The sequence below is a fragment of the Drosophila sulfurigaster genome, chromosome 3 (genome assembly GCF_023558435.1).
Source record: "Drosophila sulfurigaster albostrigata strain 15112-1811.04 chromosome 3, ASM2355843v2, whole genome shotgun sequence".
Lineage (NCBI taxonomy): Eukaryota > Metazoa > Arthropoda > Insecta > Diptera > Drosophilidae > Drosophila > Drosophila sulfurigaster.
Genome location: NC_084883.1, coordinates 25,927,212 through 25,948,437, shown reverse-complemented (window position 1 = coordinate 25,948,437; position 21,226 = coordinate 25,927,212). Strand labels below are relative to the sequence as shown.

Genomic DNA, 21,226 nt, shown 5'->3' with positions numbered 1-21,226 from the left:
AACTTTTTGCCCACAGGCCCTTGACAAACAGAGCGACTTTTGCAACAGCAGCAAGCACAACAATAAGTTGCAGCTGCAGCTACAGTTGTTGTTATTGTTGTTGTTCTTGTTACAGCAGCAGCTGTTTGTTACCTTTTTACCTTAGAGCTGTTGGCAGTTGGCAGTTTACCTGTTGTCGACGGGGGCATCGCAGTAAATCGCCAAAGTGGAAAATTGATATAGAAGCTGGCGTGTCTGATGAAGTGCTGCATCTATTTTATTGATGCATTGATTGCACTCGCTTTTTTCTTTTTGGTTTTGTTTTTTCGTGAACAGCCTTAAAGCGATTCGCTTCATAAACACATTTTCCAATAACAAACTGTAATCAATGAGCACAAGAGTGAGAGCAACCACTCACCATCTCTCTCTCTCCCTCTCTTTGTTTAGAACAGCGAGTGAGTATGAACGTGAGAGAGAGAGAGGGAGTCGAAAATAAATAGCTGCTGATTAATAACAATAGCGAACGAGAGAGCAACAACAAGACGAATGCACTTCAATTCAACTCAAATGGAACTCGCTTCAACTAAATACAAACAAGCCAATTAAAACACATTAATTACCAATTAAGATGGTATTTTAAGGGTTTTACTTACAAACACCCAATTGGTCTCAAAGTACATGGTCAAACTGCAGTTGTTGTCGCCTCTGTTGTTGTCGTTGTTGTTGTTGTTGTTGTAACATCTGCAGTCAACTGCCAATTAGCAGCAGTCAAACAAACAAAATATATTACACTTTTCTAATACACTTGACATAAACGAAGTAACGAAAAAACAAAATAACCGATTTTTTGCAGAGCATAAACAACAACAAAAAAATAAAGTAAATGACGCGCGCGTTCTACCAAGAAAGAAGAAAAGAACACACAACTCTCACATGGCGGCGTCAAAGTCGCGTTGTACACTGAGTATGAGTAAAGTTTTTTTCCAAAGCGCTCAAACTGTGTCAATTAAAAGCGCAAATAATCACACGAGTACACACACATACACACACGCATCGTACATATAAAATCGAATGTCAAGCAATCAGACGAATGACAAGAGACAACAACGCAGATAAAAACTCACTCGAGCAGATAGTCGACTGAGCACAACAACAAATGAGAGAGCGAGCCAACGCGTGAAAGATTGAGAGAGGGAGTCAGTGCAAATGCTCTGCAAATACGCTATCTTTGTTGGTCATGAATCGATCAGAGCAATACATCACTAATTATCTACGCTGCTGGTAAAAATAATAACTACACAACTATTTGTGATCGAATTATTGAATATTTTTATTTTTAATTTCAATTTTATCTATTTATTCTACTCTTTAGAAAAGTGGAATGTAATAAGAAAATATTATATGTGTGCTTAAAAGGTTGGCCAGTTCTGTAAATGCTAAATATGCTTTCTTTTAAATATTAGATTAGCTTCACTAATTAATAGCACAACATAATGTAAGAGTATTCCCTATTCGTTTACTTAAAAACAACATCAAAGCAAATGCTTTGCAAATATCCAAACTTATTTGAGCATGAATCGATCACTGCAATTAATCACTAATCATCTACACTGCTAGTCAAAGTAATAAGATCGCATTAATTTGGCAAGATTTATATTTTATATTTAAAATTTTTATTAATATTTTCAATTTGTATTAAATTTTTGTTATTATTTTATTTAAAAAAGTTTACCGCGACAAAAAATGTTAAGACTTAAACTTTTTACCAGTAATGTAAATGCCAAAAATAAAAAATTTTAAAAATATATAATTATCTTTTATAATTAATAACTCAGAAGATTATAAGAGCATTCTCTATTCGTTAACCTCAAGACAACATCTGCTCGCGCTTGTTGTGTTGTTTAGTCACACGCTTGCTCACTCTCTCGCTCCCAATCTGTTGCTCTCTTTCTGCGATCGCTGAGAAAAAAACTTCATTATAAAAGTTTTGGACTTGTGGGCGCGCTCACAAAACTTTTAATGTACATCATAAAAGCCGGCAACTGTTATAATAATGTTGATATCATGACCCCCCACAACTTTAAGCAATTTAAAGTTCGTCTTGCAATTACTCATATTTCTTGTCCGGTGACGTCACAGCTGCAGCAGCAGCGAGAGTCACTGATAAGAAAAGATAACCCAAAAGAGAAACAAAAAACTGGAAGAATAAAAATATAGAACGCCCACGCGTTCAACAAATTGAGTGCATACTTTTAGGCTTACCATTTGGCATACTCTTAATAAATTGAATAAACGATCAACAGAATCAGAATCATACTTAATTACGATAATTAATATTTATTTTAAAAGCAATCTACGTATAAATATTTTTGATATGCAAGGCAGGCAGCCAACTAAGTACAAAAACGCAACTAAGCTACAATTCGCAAATAGTTTTTCTACTTAAAACTTTGATGCTGTTTCATTATAAAGTTGTTCAAGGCCAGTGCCAAAAAGTTGGGCAACCATAGATTGAAATAGTAGAAAAATAGCAAATATTTAACGTAAAGAAGACATCGCAATGGAAAAAAGCAAACGCTTTATAATTAAAGCGTTGACTTTTCCTTCATTTTGATAATGTGATTAATTTTCTTTTTGCTTTCGCAACAAAGCAGTTTGGCAGTCAGTCAATGTAGCAGTTAGCAGAGATAGATTCAGGAAGGAGTTAAGCGAAAAATAATAACATATGCGATATATCATTTTTTTATGGGGGAAGAAGATAGAAAGCTACTCGATAGATTGGATAGATTGAGGAAATTTTACAGATTTAGAGAAGAGAGGTTAAAAAGTAAGTATTTTTCTTCTTTTTTTTTCTTTCTTTTGATTGGTTGAGTTTATTGTAATTTTGATTTATGTTATGTGATTGAGAGGTGTGAAGATTTTGATTGAACTTACCGGTTTTGCTTTGGGCTTCTGTTTGGCCAATCGTTTTGGTTTCAACATAGTCCGCTATGGACGCACAGGGACGCACACATACACAGAAGATATAGATATATATATGTATATTCGAAAAGAACGAAACCGATGAAGCAGAAACACACTCCAAAGTTCTGTCACGTTTGCTGTCGCTGTCGCAGTTGCAGTTGCTGTTGTTAATGATGATAACGCTGTCTAGTCGAGAACAATCCTGGCAATTTGATTTCTATTTAATGAGCACAATTCACAGGTTTCTTGCGAAGGGGAATGAAGAGGGCGAAAAAGAAAAATATAATTATGTTCGATAAACTATATTTTAATGATTTCATTTTTAATACTATTTTAATCATGCATGCGTAAAACGTGCTCTCGACACCATTTTGTGCGAAGCTTGCAAAATGCTTTAATTAAATACTAAAGACTCGGTAACATCAGCAAAAGCTTGTAAATAATATAATTGAATGACTGTTTTACCCAAAGATGTTTTGCTTTTAAAGCTTGTGCATATTAAAGCTCGTGTCATTCGCAACAATCCCCTCTGGCATGCAAGAAGACTTTAAAAAGTGGAGCGAGCAGCAAAGCAAATGGAAGTGGAAGTGGAAGTGAAAGAAATGGAAAGAAAACGTAAGTAAAAATATTACATTTAAAACGCAACGCGTGGGCATGTTAATAATAAATGTACAAAACAAACAGAAAAGGACAAATAGAAAGCCCCCCGGAACCTCCCAGCACCCAATTATGAATGACAAAAACACAAAAACACAGAAAACATAAAAAAAAATGAACGCAATGTAAATGAAGAGTGATTGCCTCATAGGATTTTAACCCTGGAAGGCATTATACCTAAATGCATGATGCTATGCTAATTGTGTTTACTTAGGCAACAACATAAATAAATCTGTGAATTAAATATGCAGGCAAAAAAGAACACAGAGCAGAGTAATGAAAACATTGAGGACATCGCGAACTTACCTTTACGATTTTCTTTACGGTAACAGGGCGCGAATATTGATGATAAACCTGGACATGATTCGATGTAAATTTCCCCAACATATGGAGCAATTTCGCTGGCAAATGGAGTTAAGTGCTTAAGATGCAGTTGGCTTCTCTTCCTTAGGCGCCTGTAATGAAAAAATAAAAACGAGACCCATAAAGAGTTAAAGCCAGAATGTTGCAAATATAACCCGTCCAAATTGTACTAAAAATAAACAAGCAAAAAATATGAAAAAGGCTACACCCCAAAAGTATTAACATTAAAATGCAAATGACTTTGTTAAATGTCGATTAACGTCTCGCGTTGCACAGTGTAAAATAAAACACTTGCCATGCAAATTGGGCCCGCAGCTACAGCTGTATATCTATGTATAGTCAACCGTCTGTGCTCTGCTGCCATGTTGAACCCATGTTGATAATAAAAGGACAACAAAACAAGAAAGCTACAGTCGAGTGTGCTCGACTGTGAGATACCCGTTACCCATTGTGAATAAAAGTAAATCAGTGTGGTATAAATTTTAAAATGTACCAAATGAATATACCACAAATATACCAAAGGCTATATTTGGTATATTTATAAAATACTAAATTCAAAATATACCATAGAGTGTAAAATATACCAGATTGTCAGCCATAGCGTAGAAATTAGGCGTTTGCCCATACAAAAGTATTTCATTACTAACTTCTAACATTTGTATCTGATCTCATCCAAATTATAAAGACTACAGTTATTATTGTATGTACCAAAAATCGCTATTCTAGCTTAAAAATTATTAACATGAACTGCAGTGAAGCATTACAAAAATTAGATGTGAAAAATTTATATCTTTATTATTTATAGTCTCTGAGATCTACGATGGACAGACGGACATGTCTATATCGTCTCGTCTGTTGACGCTGATTAAGATTATATATACTTTATGAGTTCGAAGATGTCTTCTTCTGCCAGTTACATACATTTTCTGCCAGCACAATGTTATAATACCCTTCTACCCTAAGGGTAATGGGTATAAAAATATATGCGAAATTTTGTTGCCCGCCCGCATTCGCTTGCAACGAAGGCGTCAGCAAATGTGCTAGACTGACACATGGCCAGTCGCTAGCTCAAGTTGCCCACGCACAGCTTCATTTGCAGTAAGTGGAATACAAAGACAAATACATTGAGACACAGTCAGCGAAACAAGAAAACTGAGATGTGGGGCGTAGAGATGCTGTGAGAGTTCGCGCAAGGCCAAGAAACGAGAAAACAAGACGCGACAAATGTTGCTCCCTCCGAATGCCGCTGAAATTTGAAATAAAAGAAATGTTCGCAGTGACAGCAGCAACAGCAACAGAAACAGCAAGCAGTAAAAGTTATGCCAAGCATTTCAACAGCTTAGCTTGAATCACAAGCGCCACAATACAGAGTGCAAGAAACAAACAAGTGGAACATCAAATAAAACAAAAAACGAAAAAAAAACCCTCAAAATGTAACTGACTAAAGGGATGCCCTAGCAGTAGTCAACAGCTAGGAAGCAGAAACAGTTAAACCAAAGCAATTTTTAATTATAACGACTTTAAATTTACCCATTTTTTACCTTTGCATTATATTCTAATTTTACACATGTCAGTTTAAATTTGCAGACTCGGGCTCGTCTCTCAGACGGACGCACACAGAAAACTGACAGAAGGTAATCACTGACAAATGCTGCCCCGCTGCTGTCAATCAAAAACACACTAAAATACACACACAAAGGTCAGTCAGGCTGCTTGCTGCATACCCAATCTCTCAAGCAGCTTGGCGGCAGGGTATGAAAAGCAAAGAAAACGTGTAACGTGAAAGAAAATGCCAAGTTTTTCGTATGTTATTTTTGTTGTAGCTGTTGCCGACGCCGACGCCGCCGCCGACGCCGCTGAGCTGCCTTAATTTGCGGAATTCAAGAAATTCGCTTTCATTTGAGATTATGTGCGTATTATAATCCACTGGCCATGCGACTCAAGGATATGCTCACAGAAGTCAGAGTACAGACTCTCATTCTTTTATTCTCCCCCCCAGCTCAGTATCAAGCCAAAATCAATACTTAAATACGCCTCAGGAGCAGCGAACGTATGTGATTAACTTTTGTGCAGTCAGTTAGGCACAAAATTAAGATAACAGCCCATTAAATTTATGCATGAACAAAAGACATTTTAATATTGTGCAGACACGTACTCGTCGTCTTCGTCGTCGTCGTCGGCTGTCGTTATTTTGGATAACTAAGTTTTGTGCCTTTTCTTTTCTCTCTACTCTAATGATTGCTCAAAGTTCTAATTTGACTTTAATAAGCAATTGCGTGCCCGTCGATGTGTGAGGCACAAAACTGAGAGTCTCAAGCAGAGATAAAATAAGCAATAAGCTGAGATACTCAACGTTCATCCTGGCATTGAGCCTGAGCTTATGCTGCGCTGTAAAGTATGCTACACTTTTTCACAGGTGGTTGTTACTCGCACTTGAATCGAAACCAAAATTCTAACTGGCGCTGCATAACACATATTTCATACGCCATGCAACTGAAAGCCATTATGTGGCAATTGTATTATTCAAATTCGCTTTACGAGAACTTAATACATCATTCAACGCGTTGCTCAAATACCGCATCAAAGCAACAAAAGTGCCGCTAGCGAACCATGAACAACCTCTCACAACGAACCTCAATCCGACCTCTTCTTGTCAACTAGCTAGTTCAACTTAAAGGTAACTTATAAAGAAACTTTCGAACTTTGCAGTGCTTCTTCTTCTTCTTCTTCTTATGTAGCACTTTCATCGGCAATTTCGCAATGCAATGTCGCAACCTCAGTTTCAGTGCTTGACGACAACGACGACGCCTGGCTGCCTGCGGGTGAGTAGTTAGCACAATCAGTCAGTCAGCCAACAATAACGCGCGTAAAAGGACATGAAAGGAGCAGAAAAGCAGTAGCCGAGTGTGAAATTCATATATATATAGAGTATAGTGATGGTTGCGTACTCACAAGCCCGCATTTACGTCACGTTTTTTACAGATTTCTCACTTTAGTTGTCTAACCGTGGTCATGATGTGTGTGTGACGGGGTAAAAACAGTGTTTTCAACTCAGCTATTTTCCGGTTAGATTTCTATGAATTTCAATCGCTTCAGCCGTAACGAATTTTAAAGTATGTTTCGTAATTTTTAAAGGTTTTGGGGTTAGAAAAGTTTAAAAGTTTAGAAATTTTCGGATGGGGGTATGTGTAACTTCTTTTTAGGAGAGTGCTCAAATTTGTCCTTTATTTTTATGAGGAAACCTTTAATTTGTAACTTTTAAGATAGATTGGAATTTAACTCTTTTTCCCAAATATTGGATTAGCAATTTATAAAAAATTATTCTCTTGAAATGCAGTATTGACAAAAATTATGTAAACTTACTCTCTTGAGTAGTTATTATCTTATCCTATTACAAGAATCTTAGAAACTTATTATTATCTAATTATTATTAGTTCATAGTCTCAAATCATGAACAGAAAAGTAGCTACCACAAAAATAAGGTTAAGAACAATATTTCATACAACCATTTAAACAAGTCAAATTACCACCTAAACGTATTCCATTAATATAATAATTGTCTTACTTTCCCTTCTAATTTTAGGCACATTCTAGCCTTTTTTGGTTGTTTGTTTTATGCTTCTTTTGTGGCAATTAGTTGGCAACACTAAGGCAAGACTGACAATCAGTCAGAGAAGATAGACAGGACACAGTTGGAGGCGGCATCTGACTTGAGTTTGAGCCACAAAACGTCATCAACTGTCAAGTGTGCTCAGCTGTCTGTATGAATGAATTCGTAATTGAGATAAGACTTCAGCTTCTCATGAAAAATGAGCCGAACCAATTGTCAACTACAATACACAAGTCCCAGACACACACTTTCACACACACACACACACACACGCACCAACAAAGAAGAGGTCGTAAGAGTGATGTGTAGTTTTTATAGCTGGTTGGTCAAAAGCGCTTAGCAGCAAATTAGCAGTGGCAAACAAAAAAAGGTCAATGGTAATGGATGTGTACTGCTGTCGAAACCTGATTACATATTGACCTAAACCAGCTGGCCAACAAGAAGGATAAAAGTCCAACAGAGAACAGAGACAGAGAGAAAAGTAGAAACACAGTCTCGTTGTGTGTTTATCGTTTAGCTGCAGACAAATGGCTTAGTGTTTGTTTCAGCCCAACAAAGCATCCTTCAGCATTGCGATACTTTCATAATAGTACTTCACTTGAATTTCACATTTGTGCTCTTCCTTCTCCCCACATCCTGTTAAATATCCTGTTCTGCTAATGAACTATCGCCAGTGGCAATATGGAAAACAGGAAACTTCATTTAAAGCCATTAAAATAAAAGAGGCTATGGCAGGTAATCGATTACACGCAAAATCACTGAACACTCAAAAATTCATCAAAAGGATTATTAAATATAGGTTTAATTGATGTCCTGCAGCACTTTTTCACCTTTTTTAAACCTGTTTGCCTTTGTAAGAGTTCTATTAAGTTTATCGAAAGTGAAATGTGAATAAAAGTTTTGCAGACAGATCAAGTAATAAAACCACAATCAAGTGTGTTCGAGATACCCTTTGTCTAACTCTAGTATAAACAAAACAGTGTGGTATTATTCTTAAAATATACCAAATTAATATACCAAACTATTAAAATGTACTGAAAGCAATATTTGAAATATTGATATGGTATTGTACTCAAAAATATACTGACGGCTATATTTGGTATATTGTAAGATTAGATATAAGCTGCCGTTTTCGCCATTCATTATTCTTGAAATAAACCATATTAATATACCTAAAAATAATAAAATATACTGAAAACTGTATTTGGTATACCGATATAGTATTACATTCAAAATAGGTCATTCTTAAAGTAAACCAAATTTTAAAAAAATGCTAAAATATACTGATTACATATGGTATATTGAAAGATCAGATAGAAGCAGCCGTTCATATAAAATTATTTCTTAAATTCGTATATACTCCTTGATAACGAGTATAAAAATTCATTGCCAATCTTTATCTCAGCAACCATAAAAATAGTTATATTCTAATAAAATTGCACTCACACTTAAATCAATCAAAATGCAATCTGCATAACAATGACTTTGAGAATTACACAGTTAAACCCTTGTGAACAGGTCTCTTAGTGTCAACACTTGACTTTAGCATTCTTCCTGGCTGTTTTTTCAAATAGTTTCGCTCAACCCAGTGTGATAATAGCGCATTCATTGAGCACAAATACGCTATAAAGCTCTGGCAAACTAACGAGAAGCGACAAGAGCAAGCAAGAATGGCAAAGGATATCAACGACAGCTTGAGTCTTCAAGTAGCCATTTAACAGCAACTCACACAGGCATCCATCCTTGCCCCTGGCTGACGGCTGCCTGACTGACTGGCTGTTTGTCTGCCATTTCCGTCAATGGCACGTGTGACATTCAAATGCCAGGAAGTCGCAGAAAATGCGGCCAAGGATACACGCTAGCTGACTGGCTCACTGACTGGCTGGCTAACAAAACAGGTGCCCTGTGTTATGCTCATCCAATCAATATGCAATTCAAATTCAATTTATTGGACAAACAAACAGACACTCACACATACTCAGAGAGTCAGAACTGTCAACAATTTGATCCATACTCCAGAATACGCTGCTCGATAAGTGGACAAAATTGCTGAATCAAACCTACGGCAACATTTGCCTGTGACTCGGCCAAGGCACAAATGCAGCTGCCGCCACGCATCTTCTGTTGAATCGTGTCCACAAACTGAATCATATGCGGATGCGATTCACCCTTGCTAAAGCTCTTAAAGATCTCGGGCAACCAAATGGCACCATCCCGACATGGCGTGCACTGTTTGCACGTCTGCTTCATGTAAAACTCGATGGAACGCTGCATCACGAGCAACGGATCACAATCCTGACAGACGACAATGATGCCGCCGGTGCCCAAGCTGCTATTAATCGACTGCAAGCAATCGAAATCCAATAGCACATCGTCGGCAGAGCATTGACCCACAAATGGGGTGGACAAACCACCCGGAAAGACGCCCAATAGATTACTCCAACCGCCGCAAACGCCGCCGGCATGCATCTCAATCACATCACGCAACGGCATCGACATTTCCTCTTCCACGGTGCACGGATTCACCACATGTCCGCTGATATTGAATATTTTCGTGCCCGAATTCGAATTTCTGCCCAAGCCCGTCCACCACTTGGCGCCACGTCGCAAGATGGTGGGCACCACAGCCACACTCTCGGCATTCAGCACCACCGAGGGATGATCAAAGTATCCCTTCTCGTGCAGATATGGCGGACGACGTCGTGGCCTGCCCATCTTGCCCATCAGACAGTTGACAAGCGCTGTCTCCTCGCCGGTCAAATAACGATCGCCTCGCTGCATCATCATGTCAAACTTGATGCCCGTGTCGCAGGCATTGCAACCGAGCAAACCGTAACGATACGCCTCGGTAATGGCAAACTGTAGGTTGCATGCCTCGTTGTAGAAACGATTGCGTACATAGACGATGCACTTCTCACAGCCCATAGTGAAGCCAGCCAACAAGGCGCCTTCGATGATTTTATGCGGCTCATGGCGCAGTATCTCACGATCTTTGCAAGTGCCCGGCTCACCTTCGGCACAATTGATAATAATCACTTTATTATCGGCCTTCACGCTCTTCAAATAATTCCATTTAGTGGCCGAAAAGTAGCCAGCTCCACCGCGTCCACGTAATCCACTGCGCTTCACCTCGTCGTGTATCCAATCGGGGCCCATTTCGAGCAGATCTGCTGTGCGATACCAATCGCCACGTTTGCAGGCGCCCTTGAGACGCCAATCGTGGCGTCCGTAGAGATTTTGAAAGATGCGATCGCAATCTTTGAGTGGTCCAAATTCGGTTTTCGTATTCGTTAGCATGCCCTCGGGAGGAAGATTTTTCTTTACTGCATCTTTCTTCTCAGGCGCAGCTGCTGCTGCTGTTGCTGCTGGTGCTGGTGTCTTCGCATCCTTGGGAGGAGTTTTTGGGGCATCCTTGGCAGGAGTCTTTGGGACATCCTTGGGTGGTGTCTTGCTTGCATTCCTGGTCACGGTGCGCAAGTAAGGCAATCCCCTCAGAAAGTGTGTAAGCATTTTGTGTAAATGAAAAACTAATATATACTTGTGTCTAGTCAACCGACTACTAAATCAAATAATTTCAATAACACCAACTGATTTTTAAAGCAATTCTATAAATTATTTAAATTGGAAGCAACTGCTTAAGTTTGCTGTGATTTAAATAGACTTTTTCACATATTTCCAGGAGCAGCATTTTCACTTATTATAATTAAAATTTTGCTGCTTTTGTATATATTGTTTCAACCCGAGCATAATTCACCACTAATCCTTTTCAAAATGGAAACAAGCAAACGCAGTCAAAAATTAATGGCCATAGAACAAAATTAAATTCACTGAAAGCCAGCAGGAAAAAAAATTTGTGTAGAGAAGAATGAAAATGAAAAGAAAATGTATTTTTTTTTTATTTTTGTATTATTATACGTATATCCGAAAGGTGCGCATAAAGCAGACGACGACAAATTGAAGCCATTGCGTCTAATGCTCGACAAATGCTGCAAAAGTTCTCGAGCTCACCCACACACACATGCACACACACGCACACACATGCACACACTCACACTCACTCCCACACAATAGCCCACGCAGTTATCGTGCTGTGAAAAAGTATACGAGTACGTATACGTAATATTATCTGAATCGACATTTGCTGTGCGCACTGTGAGCGTACGACGGACAATCTCAACAATTTTTGTAGCAGCAGCCGGGTAACTACAACAGCAACAATAACTCGAACTCGAAGCTCATTTAATTTATGCGCCCATGCGAAGAAGACTTTAATATTATGTAGCACAAAAGGCAGCTCCAATGGTAGAGTGAAAGACGAAGAACAAGAACAACTCAAGCAGGAACAAGGCTATCGCATGTGTCACTGCCAGGTGCAGAAACAGCAGGCAGCAGGCAGCCACATGCCCCATGCCCCACACGGCCCCCTAACGATGCTCAATTAGTCGACATTGTCGTGTTGCATTATGGCGCCACCTTCGCATTTAGATTGTCTGTTCCATCCCCCTTAATGAATTGCACAACTTTAAAAATACGTTTTTTTTTTTGCATATTTCTCGCTCTAAGTGCTCAGTGCAGCAATTATGTTTTCCCTTGCAGCTGCAACGGCGGCAAGTTCATTATCATAATGGGGCAAATGCCGCATGACTCGACCACCAACAGCAACAGCAATAGCAAAATCAGCAGCAGATGGTGCAACTCTTAAGACTGTCGCATGCAATTAAACAAGATTTTGAGAACTGATTAAGCAAACCGCAAGACGCAAGTTGATATGCACCTGGCAAATTTGGCCACCGCAAGCTTTTGGCTCTCAAGTGCCCTTAACAAGTACACACAAGTTCAATAAACTGCCGTGCGAAAATGTATTGTGTACCATTTACAATGTGTGTTGTCTTCGTCGTTTATTTATGGTCTATGGTATATTATTGTTGTGTGTGTTGTCCCAGTTGGCCGCATGCTGTTTACTTTATGTGCCCATTTGTTTGGCTTTTTCTGATTTCATTATTATTATTATTATTTTATTGTGTGTGCTATGCTCTCACTCGTCTCACCTCGCTTCCGAGTTTATATGCAGCAATGGCTGGCATAAAATATTACGTTGCATACTTTCGTGCGCCGCGCCATGACCGTGACAGCGAAAACAACACGGAAAGTGGCACAGTGCACGACCGTAATGCACACAGATTAAGTCTAATGGAGTGGCCTCTCGCTTCTTGCCTTTCTCCTTTTTCCGCACTAAAAATGCGGCTTATTCGCTGTGAGTAGCTCAAGATTAAGATGTCCTGCTATGCATTTATTTCCAACTATTTCGACCATTGTTCAACTCGGGGCAAATAAGGCTTAAATTTAATGGAATTCCACGACAAGGTTGAAACAACATGTTTTGTGTTTCGTATTTCGTATTTCGTATTGTGCTTTTTGCTTTCGTTGTCGATCATAATCACACGATTTATTTATAAAATGTGCTGTGTATTGATTTTATTCGTGTTGTCGCAACACGAAGCGGTTAATGGCCAACCATTTGGCCAACCTCGATGCCAATGCAGATGTGGATAACAATGCCCGCAGCCATAATGTCACATGCAATTAACGCAAAGCTTATCGCTAAATAAACCTAGCTAAAAGCTAATGACACACACAAACACTACGCTAGCTGATGACAATTTGAATGAACAGCACAAGGATTCGGAGAGAAGGAGAAGGAGCAACAAAACTAATGTGCTAAGCAGCTGCGTCTTTGGCGAAAAAGGTTTGCCTATAAATAGCAAACAGCAATAATGAAACGATTTGTCTGCATTAACGGCACGTTTTCTAAACATTCACACACTTTGGCCGTGTTAAACAGCTGCAAAAGGCGTCAGCTGAACAGCAATCAATAAACGCCAGAACAGGCGAAGCAACAGCAGCACCTCAAGGACCGCCAAGTGGCGAAAGTTAGCTAATTTGCATATGCAGCACACACATGACAATGTGCAGGAACGTGAAGTACTCGCAGCAGAGACGAGCAACAACTCAACTACAACAACAATAAACTGTCTGTCTGTGACCCCCGACCCCAAACAATTTGCCCAGCTGTCACAGAGTAGCTGCCGCAGACTGAAGTTATTGTTGTGAACGTGGCAGCTGCACAGTTAGTCACACACTGTGTGTGTGTGTGTGTGTGTGTGGTTGTGGTGCAACAGCACTAAGTGTCTCCAGGGTTGCGACGTTGTGGCCGCAAAACTGTTGCAATGCGTTTGCTGGCCAGCTGGCGATTGACTTTGTTGGCTGTTGTTTATCGCCACAGTTTGACAAGCACTGGCAAAACTAAGCTCTTCAAAAGTGTTACAAATCTTTTGTAGCATGCTTTCGCGCGCAGCAAATTATAATTACTGAAAAAGAAAACAATCATAAAAAGAGTGAAAAACTAAGAGAAAGCAAAACACACAAAAAAATGGGGAAAAAAATAACAAAGCTCCACAAGGTTTAACAGTTTTGCAATCTCAGTTATGAAAGCCCGCAGGTAAAGAGCGTTAAATTCGCATTCACGCAGAGTCGCGCACACCTACAAATATAGGTGTGTGTGTGTGTGCTTATGGGGAGTGTGTGTGTGTGTGTGTGTATATGCGAGTGTAATATGCAAGTTGTTGGAGAGCCATAAACAAAACTGAAAGTATTTATAACATGCAAACACGCGGCGCATTGGATCGACACCGAGAACGAGACCGAGACTGGACTTGGTCCCCTAGTCGGTTCTGGCCTGGCCAACTCATGGTCATTTGCATATGGCCAACTCACAGTTACACACAGACACACACACACACACATACAACCACAAAGTAAACGGGAATGGGCACAGCGCTGACATTAAGAGTCATGCAAGTTAATCACGTGGCATGAAAAGTCACGCACACACACTCTAGCACACACACACACGGACGTGCAACATAGCTGACCTCCGGCTGCTGCAGCTGCCCCATAGATACGCCCTTACAACGCCTTACAAAAAAAAAGGAAAAAACATAAAATAAGAAAGAAAGCTACAGGCTAGTGTACTCGACTGCGAAGTACCCGCTATCCAATTTCTGCTAAGTTAAAGTAGGTGAAGTAATGTTAAAATATACCAAAATAATATACTGAAAAGTACTGAAATATATATATAATCACATAATAAATATAATACAAAATATATAAATGGACTAGCTTTCAAAATATACCATAAAAACAAACAAAAAAGATATTTGTATGTGGTGAAGTGGTATACTTCTGCATTTCAAATATACCATAGAGAACAAAATATACCACATAGTCAACTAAACCTATAATAATCCGACCTCTTAGCCAGTTTTTGCCGCATACAATTATTATTTTAATATTTTTTTTGAATACTTTACTATACTTGAGATCTGCTGTTGATGCTGAGCAAGATCAAGATGCCACTTTCTGTTTAATACCGACATTTCCTGTCGGCACAAAGCTGTAATACCCTTTTGCCCTATGGCTCGTGGGTGAAAAAAAACACACATAAAACCAGAGGAAAACATGCGAATACAAGTGTAATATGGCGCACGAAACTGCAACAAACGAAATGAAAATGAAAATGAATCTCAAAACTGCGGCTGGCAAGGCTTTGAAGGTTGCCCAAAAAAACAACAACGAAAAACATTGCCAAAAAAACATCAAATGAATGAAAATGAAATGATTGCCAAATCGTATATTATATATTCCACACATTGTTTTATCTTTTCTTCTTTTCTTTTGTTCTCTTTACAACATGTGCACTTGTAATTATCGGATTTTTTTAATAAAGTGTATCTACACATATGGGCGTCTACTATCTTATTAAATAACTGACTATCTTATTATATTTGTTAAATCAAAACCAAATTGCTTTCACAATAAATGCAAATGACATTCAACTATCTAAATATTTTGGGAAAAAGTCAAAATTTAAATGCACAGAAAATAGAAATGCAAATGGCATATTTTTGTATGCGGTTTTTCCAGCCGCTCCAAACGAAGTTTGGTGTCTGCTTTCTCGCTTGTTGTTGTGGGGCACGTGCATAAATAAATTCCCAAAAAAAAAAAAAAATTTAATTTGACCTGATTCGCTTGCACTGGCAATGTCAGGTCGACGACTATAAAATAAGACGTTGTCAGCCATGTCCTTTATACCCTGTTTACAAAGTGCTAAGCAGCTTTATAAGCTATTCATTTCAACTCACTTTGGGTGTCTTTTGGCAAGTCAGAAAATTCTACAGAGTATTCTGGGTGTCAGCAGTGAATTCAGTGCAATGTTCGTTGCTTTTCACAATCTTGTGGTAAATAGAAAAGTTTGGCACTTTTTGGCCAAAACGAGCACGTAACTGGGCTGCAAACTTCTTGTGTTTCTTGTTTTCTGAATAACACAGAAAGAAAGAAGAAAAAAAAAAGGAGCAAAGCAGAGAGAATTTTTCACATTTGGGCTTTGCTTTGCTGACTTTGCCGTGACAACTGCTTAATGGGTGTGTACAATCCAAAAACTTCACGTGGAGAGTTGAGTGACGTAATGCTTTAAGCCGGTTTGGTCAAAACTAAGCTGCTTAACAAAAAATGTTTGTGAGTGTGTATATATTCAATTGTAAACCAGGCGCACAATTTGAAAAAAAAAAAACAGGAATGCAAAAATCTTTTTGAACTTTGTGTAGCTTTGATGAATTCCATTTGAATGTTAAGTTGCAATAACACGAGAATTAATTTCATATACTCCGTATGTATTTCCGGAACACTAACGCATCACACAGGGGGGCAAGCATAGCAAACGATACCCAAAGGGGCAGACAAAACCAGACCCCAAAACACAAAGAGCCAATTTGCCCACTTGGCCATTCACAAAACACAAAACACAACAAAAAAGAAAAGAAATGTGGGTGGTGGGACAGTTAAATGGTCGGTTCGGTTACTGTTTGGCATGAGTCAACAATACACGAGGATTTGCACTCATATTTACAACAGATATTCAGAGCCTCGAAATGTTTTATAAGCACAAACACGAGTGGGGCAAAAAAAAAAAAAAAAAGAGAAGCCATTACAAAATATGTTTGTGTTTCATTAAAAATTTAAGACTCGCCTCTGCGAAGGGTATTAAAAAAAATGAATGTGCAAAATCAAGACTCGTGTTTATGACATGCGACAAATGTTTTTTTTAAAGCGCATCGAAAAGCGATGAAGTTGTAAACATTTTGCGCTAGCAAATGTCGTAAATGTATAGAGAGTATAAACGTGCCCAAGCCGCTCATAAATTGTTAATTCACACAAAGTTCTTTAGTAGCAGAAAGCATCTATCTTAACAATGGCAGCTGCAAGAATGTGCGTATCAAGCCGCAATTTAATGTATGTCTGCGATAATCGCATTTTTGTGGCCAGCTCCAAAAATTTATAGTATACTTTTGGGGGCGCCTATGACAACATGTTGCCATGAAATTCACTTTCGGGTTTTTTGGCCTTCAGCTGTCGCATGCATTTTGGCACATGTTTTGGCTGCAGCTTAAAATCAATACAAGCATTAGAAGGCGTAGGCCAATGTTTGGCTAATAAGATGCCAACGAAAAACTTGCAGTTGCCATCAAACTGTAAGTATGTACATGACCAAGCAAACATGTGGCTACGAATGGGGTAACGAGCTTGAACCATCTGCAGTATATGACTGGCAATAATACAGAATACAGACAGAAGATGTTGTCACACACAAATTGTGTGTGCGTGTTTGTGTGTTGTCCTTCGGACAGATACAAATGCAGCCACCAGCTCGCTCTCTCTCTCTCTCTCTCTCTCTCTCTCTCTCTTGTGTTCATTAACGTCATTTGGGCATCAATATTTATAGGGCTCGTATTTATTGTGGAAACGAAACTGATACTAGTCCCCAAAAATGGGAGGCTGAATCCTAGTGGGTTTATTGGTATTTGATGTTATTGTGTGCGGTCAGCAGTGCGTATACTTAATATGCAAATATCACACAATCGAATTACGGCAGCCCAAGCACCCCCGCATTCTCAAATATTGCCATGTCACTCGCAATTTGGCATCAACTCAACGCACATCAATTCGTTAATTTATTTACAATTTTCATATGATCCAAGTAAAAGGCTTTGAGCGCGCCTCAATTGCCATAATTAACTAATATTTATTTAACATGTGAACGCTTGGGCATTTTAACATTAAACAATCTGTTTTTATTGCCTCTGGGCCATAAACAGCAGTTTTACAACACATTCGCTCGTCGCTTATCGCCAACATTTTCATAGCAGCAGCAGCAGCAGCAGTTGAATCTGACTTTTGCAGTTGCATTTAAGTATTCAATTTGAATTCATGACTATGCAATTGGCTATGCATCAACAAATTTCTGCGAAGCACTTACAACATTTTCGGATGGAAAGTGAAATTTTTGGTTTACGTTTTTACTCGAACACATATATCACAATTTTCTCACTCATCGCTGTCAGCAGCGCTGTGCAATAAATTTGTTTTATTGCGCATACGCCGGGTGATCATACTTTGTTGACTGTGAATAAATTCACATTTGATGAATTTTGCCAACAACTTAGCATACATATTATAGATGTGCATAAGTTATGTAGTTGTAAACATTTCAAGTTCCAAAAAGTTTTAAATGCTGAACTACTCTCGTATAAACACAAACAGAATGAAAGAGTTTTAATTGCGGCTTGCTGTGACGCAAGGCGAAAATATATTATTATTTTTTATCTAAATCACAAAATACTGACTTTAGCTGACATTCAAAACGTGTGTACCTTGAAAAATGTTCTATGTTTGCCCTGTCAGCTGCCGCTTAGCTTAGCTGTTCGCTGTTCTTCTCATGACGCTGACGTCGCGCCCTGTTCTTTCTCCTTCCAGTTTGTCTGTCTATTTGTTTGTCTGTCTGACTGTCTGTCTGTGTGTTTGTTTTTATTGCGCCTTGTTGTCGACTAGTAGTTGTCGACGTAGTCGTCGTCGTCGTCGTCGTCTTCGTTGTCGTCTCAAGTTTATCAGCTTGCATAGCAATGAGGCAAACGATATGAAAATGCGTGTGTTCGTTTTTTGCTTCTTTGCTTCTTTGCTTTTCGAGCCAATACACTTGACTGCAAAATGCAGTGCACTGTCCTCGAGTAGAGCTTTTATGGCGTGACGGCGGCATTAAATTCTTATGACAGCTTCTTCGAAATGCAATCAAAAAATATATCGCAAAAGAAAACCCAGAGAATATTGACAACTTGAAAAATCCAGAGCAATGTTTTATTAATACCCCAAAAAGTGGAGTTGTTGCTAAAATTTTACTTAACTTGGCTTAATTCTAGCAACATAAGCGTGTTGAATTTGTGACAATGACGTGAGCTGGCCACTTGAATAGAATAAACGCCCACACACACATACACACACATGCGCATACACCTATACTTAAGCACAACATAAGCTGCAGATGTTTGTTTTACGTGGCTTGCTGACTGAGAGAGTAAAAGAAAGAGAAAGTGAGAGTGAGGGATTCTATATTTGAGCTTAGTCGTATGTGGGAGTATACGAGTTTGTCTTGCGGCTTTGTCAGTATTCTGCTGCTGCTTCTTCTTCTTCCACTTCTTCTTCTTCTTGTCGTCGTCTATTGCATTAAGTTGATTTCGCGCTTCAATGGATTTTGTTGCTGCCACAACTGTGACTTTGGTTTTTGGCTCCGAGGATTTGAGGACTCGCCTAGCTAAGCCACTTTTATACGCTCAATCAAATGCTTTTCGCCTTTCGCATTGTGAAAGTAAACTAGAATATATATATTTTATATTATTTATATACGAAAATTAGTGTCGAAACTCAATCGAACGTTAATAATTTGGCCAGTTTCAGCACACACACACACACACACAGAAAAATCGCATTTTTTTAGGCTCTATGCGTGCTTTATTTTTATATATTGACAAAAGAGGATTCTGATGAGACTGGAATTCATAATTAATTGACAGTTTGCTTTTTGAGAGGACTTTTCATGGAAAAATGTTGCTCAACGACCTTTGTAATAATGAAAACTAATTAACTTGGCCAACAACAAACATTAATATAAATCTGAGAGCAATATAATAAAGTTCCTTAAACAGCGACCCACCCACATGCCATCAACAGCAACAACAACAGCGGCAGCCACAGCGGCAGCATCTGATAAAAGTCAAAGGGCAAACTAAATTAACTCAAAAGAAATTTTTTGGTTGTTACTTTGTGTACTTTGTGCACTTTCTAAACCAATTAAAATCCTTTCAAAGTATTGATTGAGGCAAGTTCCTTAAATTCTACGAAATCAACGTTCCTTACATAAAGGCCTAAAAGTGTTCTTTTCCTTTCTATTATTATTATTTTTTTTTGTTGCTGTTTGTTGACATGATTTAAAGTTATTGTATGCATGATTTGGGCTACCAATAAGCAAAGCCACCAGACTGGCTGAATGAATGAATGAATGGCTGGGCGTGCACAATGAATACGAAAAAAGTCCCAAACAGACGAGAAGTTTTTCAACAAGCAGCTGAAGCATCAGCGTCTTAACAAGTCCCACACATACACTATACACACAATGGCTAATTTATGCAAATATTTTCAAAAGGACCTTGAGCACAGTCGTCTGCAAAGTTTGTGCGCCTTCAAGTAGGCAACACTAAATCACATACGCAAGTCGTTTGTTAAAACTCTACGAGTGTAAATCTTGACAGAACTGCAAACAAAATTTGAATATTAAAATGAATTGTCAAAGCTTTGATTTTCATTTCCAAAATCGCCATTTCATTTTTTGTTCTCCCCTAAGCGTACAACAAAAGTGTTGTCAAAATAATATTTGAAAGTGTCAAAACATATTTTATTAACATCAATGCTAAATTCCTTGCTTCAATGTTATTTTTGTCCATAGAAAATACATGACAATTGTAAAAGAATTAAATGAACAGAATTTAAATTGTTGTTTACTTTTTATTAGCTTAAATTAAACGTAGAAAGTAGAACCCAAAGTCATATTTTTATTTAAATATTTTAAGGCTTTCCATTCGGCTATTTAAAGCTTTATTAAACCTTGCTCTTTATTAACTAAAATTTCAAATTTTGTATTTAAACTTGCATTGGAGTAATGGAGAATTTGGAGACTTGAAATGCATTTATTTTATCTTCAACTTCACTTGTTTTTAAACTGAATTTTAAGGTTTTATTACCTTTGCTTTTAATTTTGTATTTACATTTCACTTTAAGCTTTTTAGCTTGCTCTGAATAATCTAAAATACCTATTCATTTTTCACTTGAAAAATAAATGCATTTTATTAGAAAAGCAGAGAGGCTCTAAATGAAATGCTTTTAATTTTTTTATTCATATTTTGGTTGATGGTAAAATATAAAATAACTGCATAGCTATCAATTGAATTGGAATATTTAAATACCTTTTAGTCAACCTGAATAATGACTGTTTTCCATAGAAAAACTACAAAAGTACTAATATAATTTATTGTTTAGATTTTACTTGCTTCTTTACTATGTAAAATATCAAATTGTTATAATATTAAATAATGCAAGTTTTTCGTTAAAAAGAAAACTGCAAACATTTAAGTTAAATGCTTTTGTTTTTTCTATATCATTTTACTTGCATTAAATATAATAAAGGAAAGTGTAAAAATTATTAATTTCAAT

General features: G+C 38.0%; 2 protein-coding genes and 1 long non-coding RNA gene across 16 annotated transcripts in view; 1 reads left to right on the top strand and 2 right to left on the bottom strand.

Annotated features, from left to right (window-relative positions):
* Positions 1–21,226, bottom strand: part of LOC133841680 (transient receptor potential cation channel trpm) — a 60,537-nt gene that overhangs the window by 35,992 nt on the left and 3,319 nt on the right. For 3 of the 13 annotated variants that reach the window (XM_062274337.1, XM_062274336.1, XM_062274346.1), the window contains one exon: positions 3,907–4,055. In XM_062274337.1, coding sequence (XP_062130321.1) covers positions 3,907–3,987 — 81 coding nt within the window. In that variant the 5' untranslated portion in view covers positions 3,988–4,055. Of the gene's footprint in view, positions 1–632; positions 910–2,913; positions 3,055–3,906; positions 4,056–21,226 lie in introns of those variants that run through there. The other 10 variants (XM_062274339.1, XM_062274345.1, XM_062274347.1 and 7 more) reach the window with 6 other exon arrangements.
* On the top strand, positions 3,185–6,797 carry LOC133841690 (uncharacterized). Of its 2 annotated transcripts, XR_009894328.1 has the most exons (3): positions 3,185–3,558; positions 5,538–5,715; positions 5,787–6,797. It is a non-coding gene; the product is annotated as an uncharacterized LOC133841690 (long non-coding RNA). The 2 variants fall into 2 exon arrangements; XR_009894327.1 differs by lacking the exons at positions 5,538–5,715; positions 5,787–6,797 and adding an exon at positions 3,628–3,784.
* LOC133842957 (NADH dehydrogenase [ubiquinone] flavoprotein 1, mitochondrial) lies at positions 9,502–11,161 on the bottom strand. Its single transcript, XM_062276271.1, has one exon. It carries the CDS (start codon positions 11,081–11,083, stop codon positions 9,569–9,571), a length of 1,515 nt encoding a protein of 504 aa, XP_062132255.1. The 5' UTR covers positions 11,084–11,161; the 3' UTR covers positions 9,502–9,568.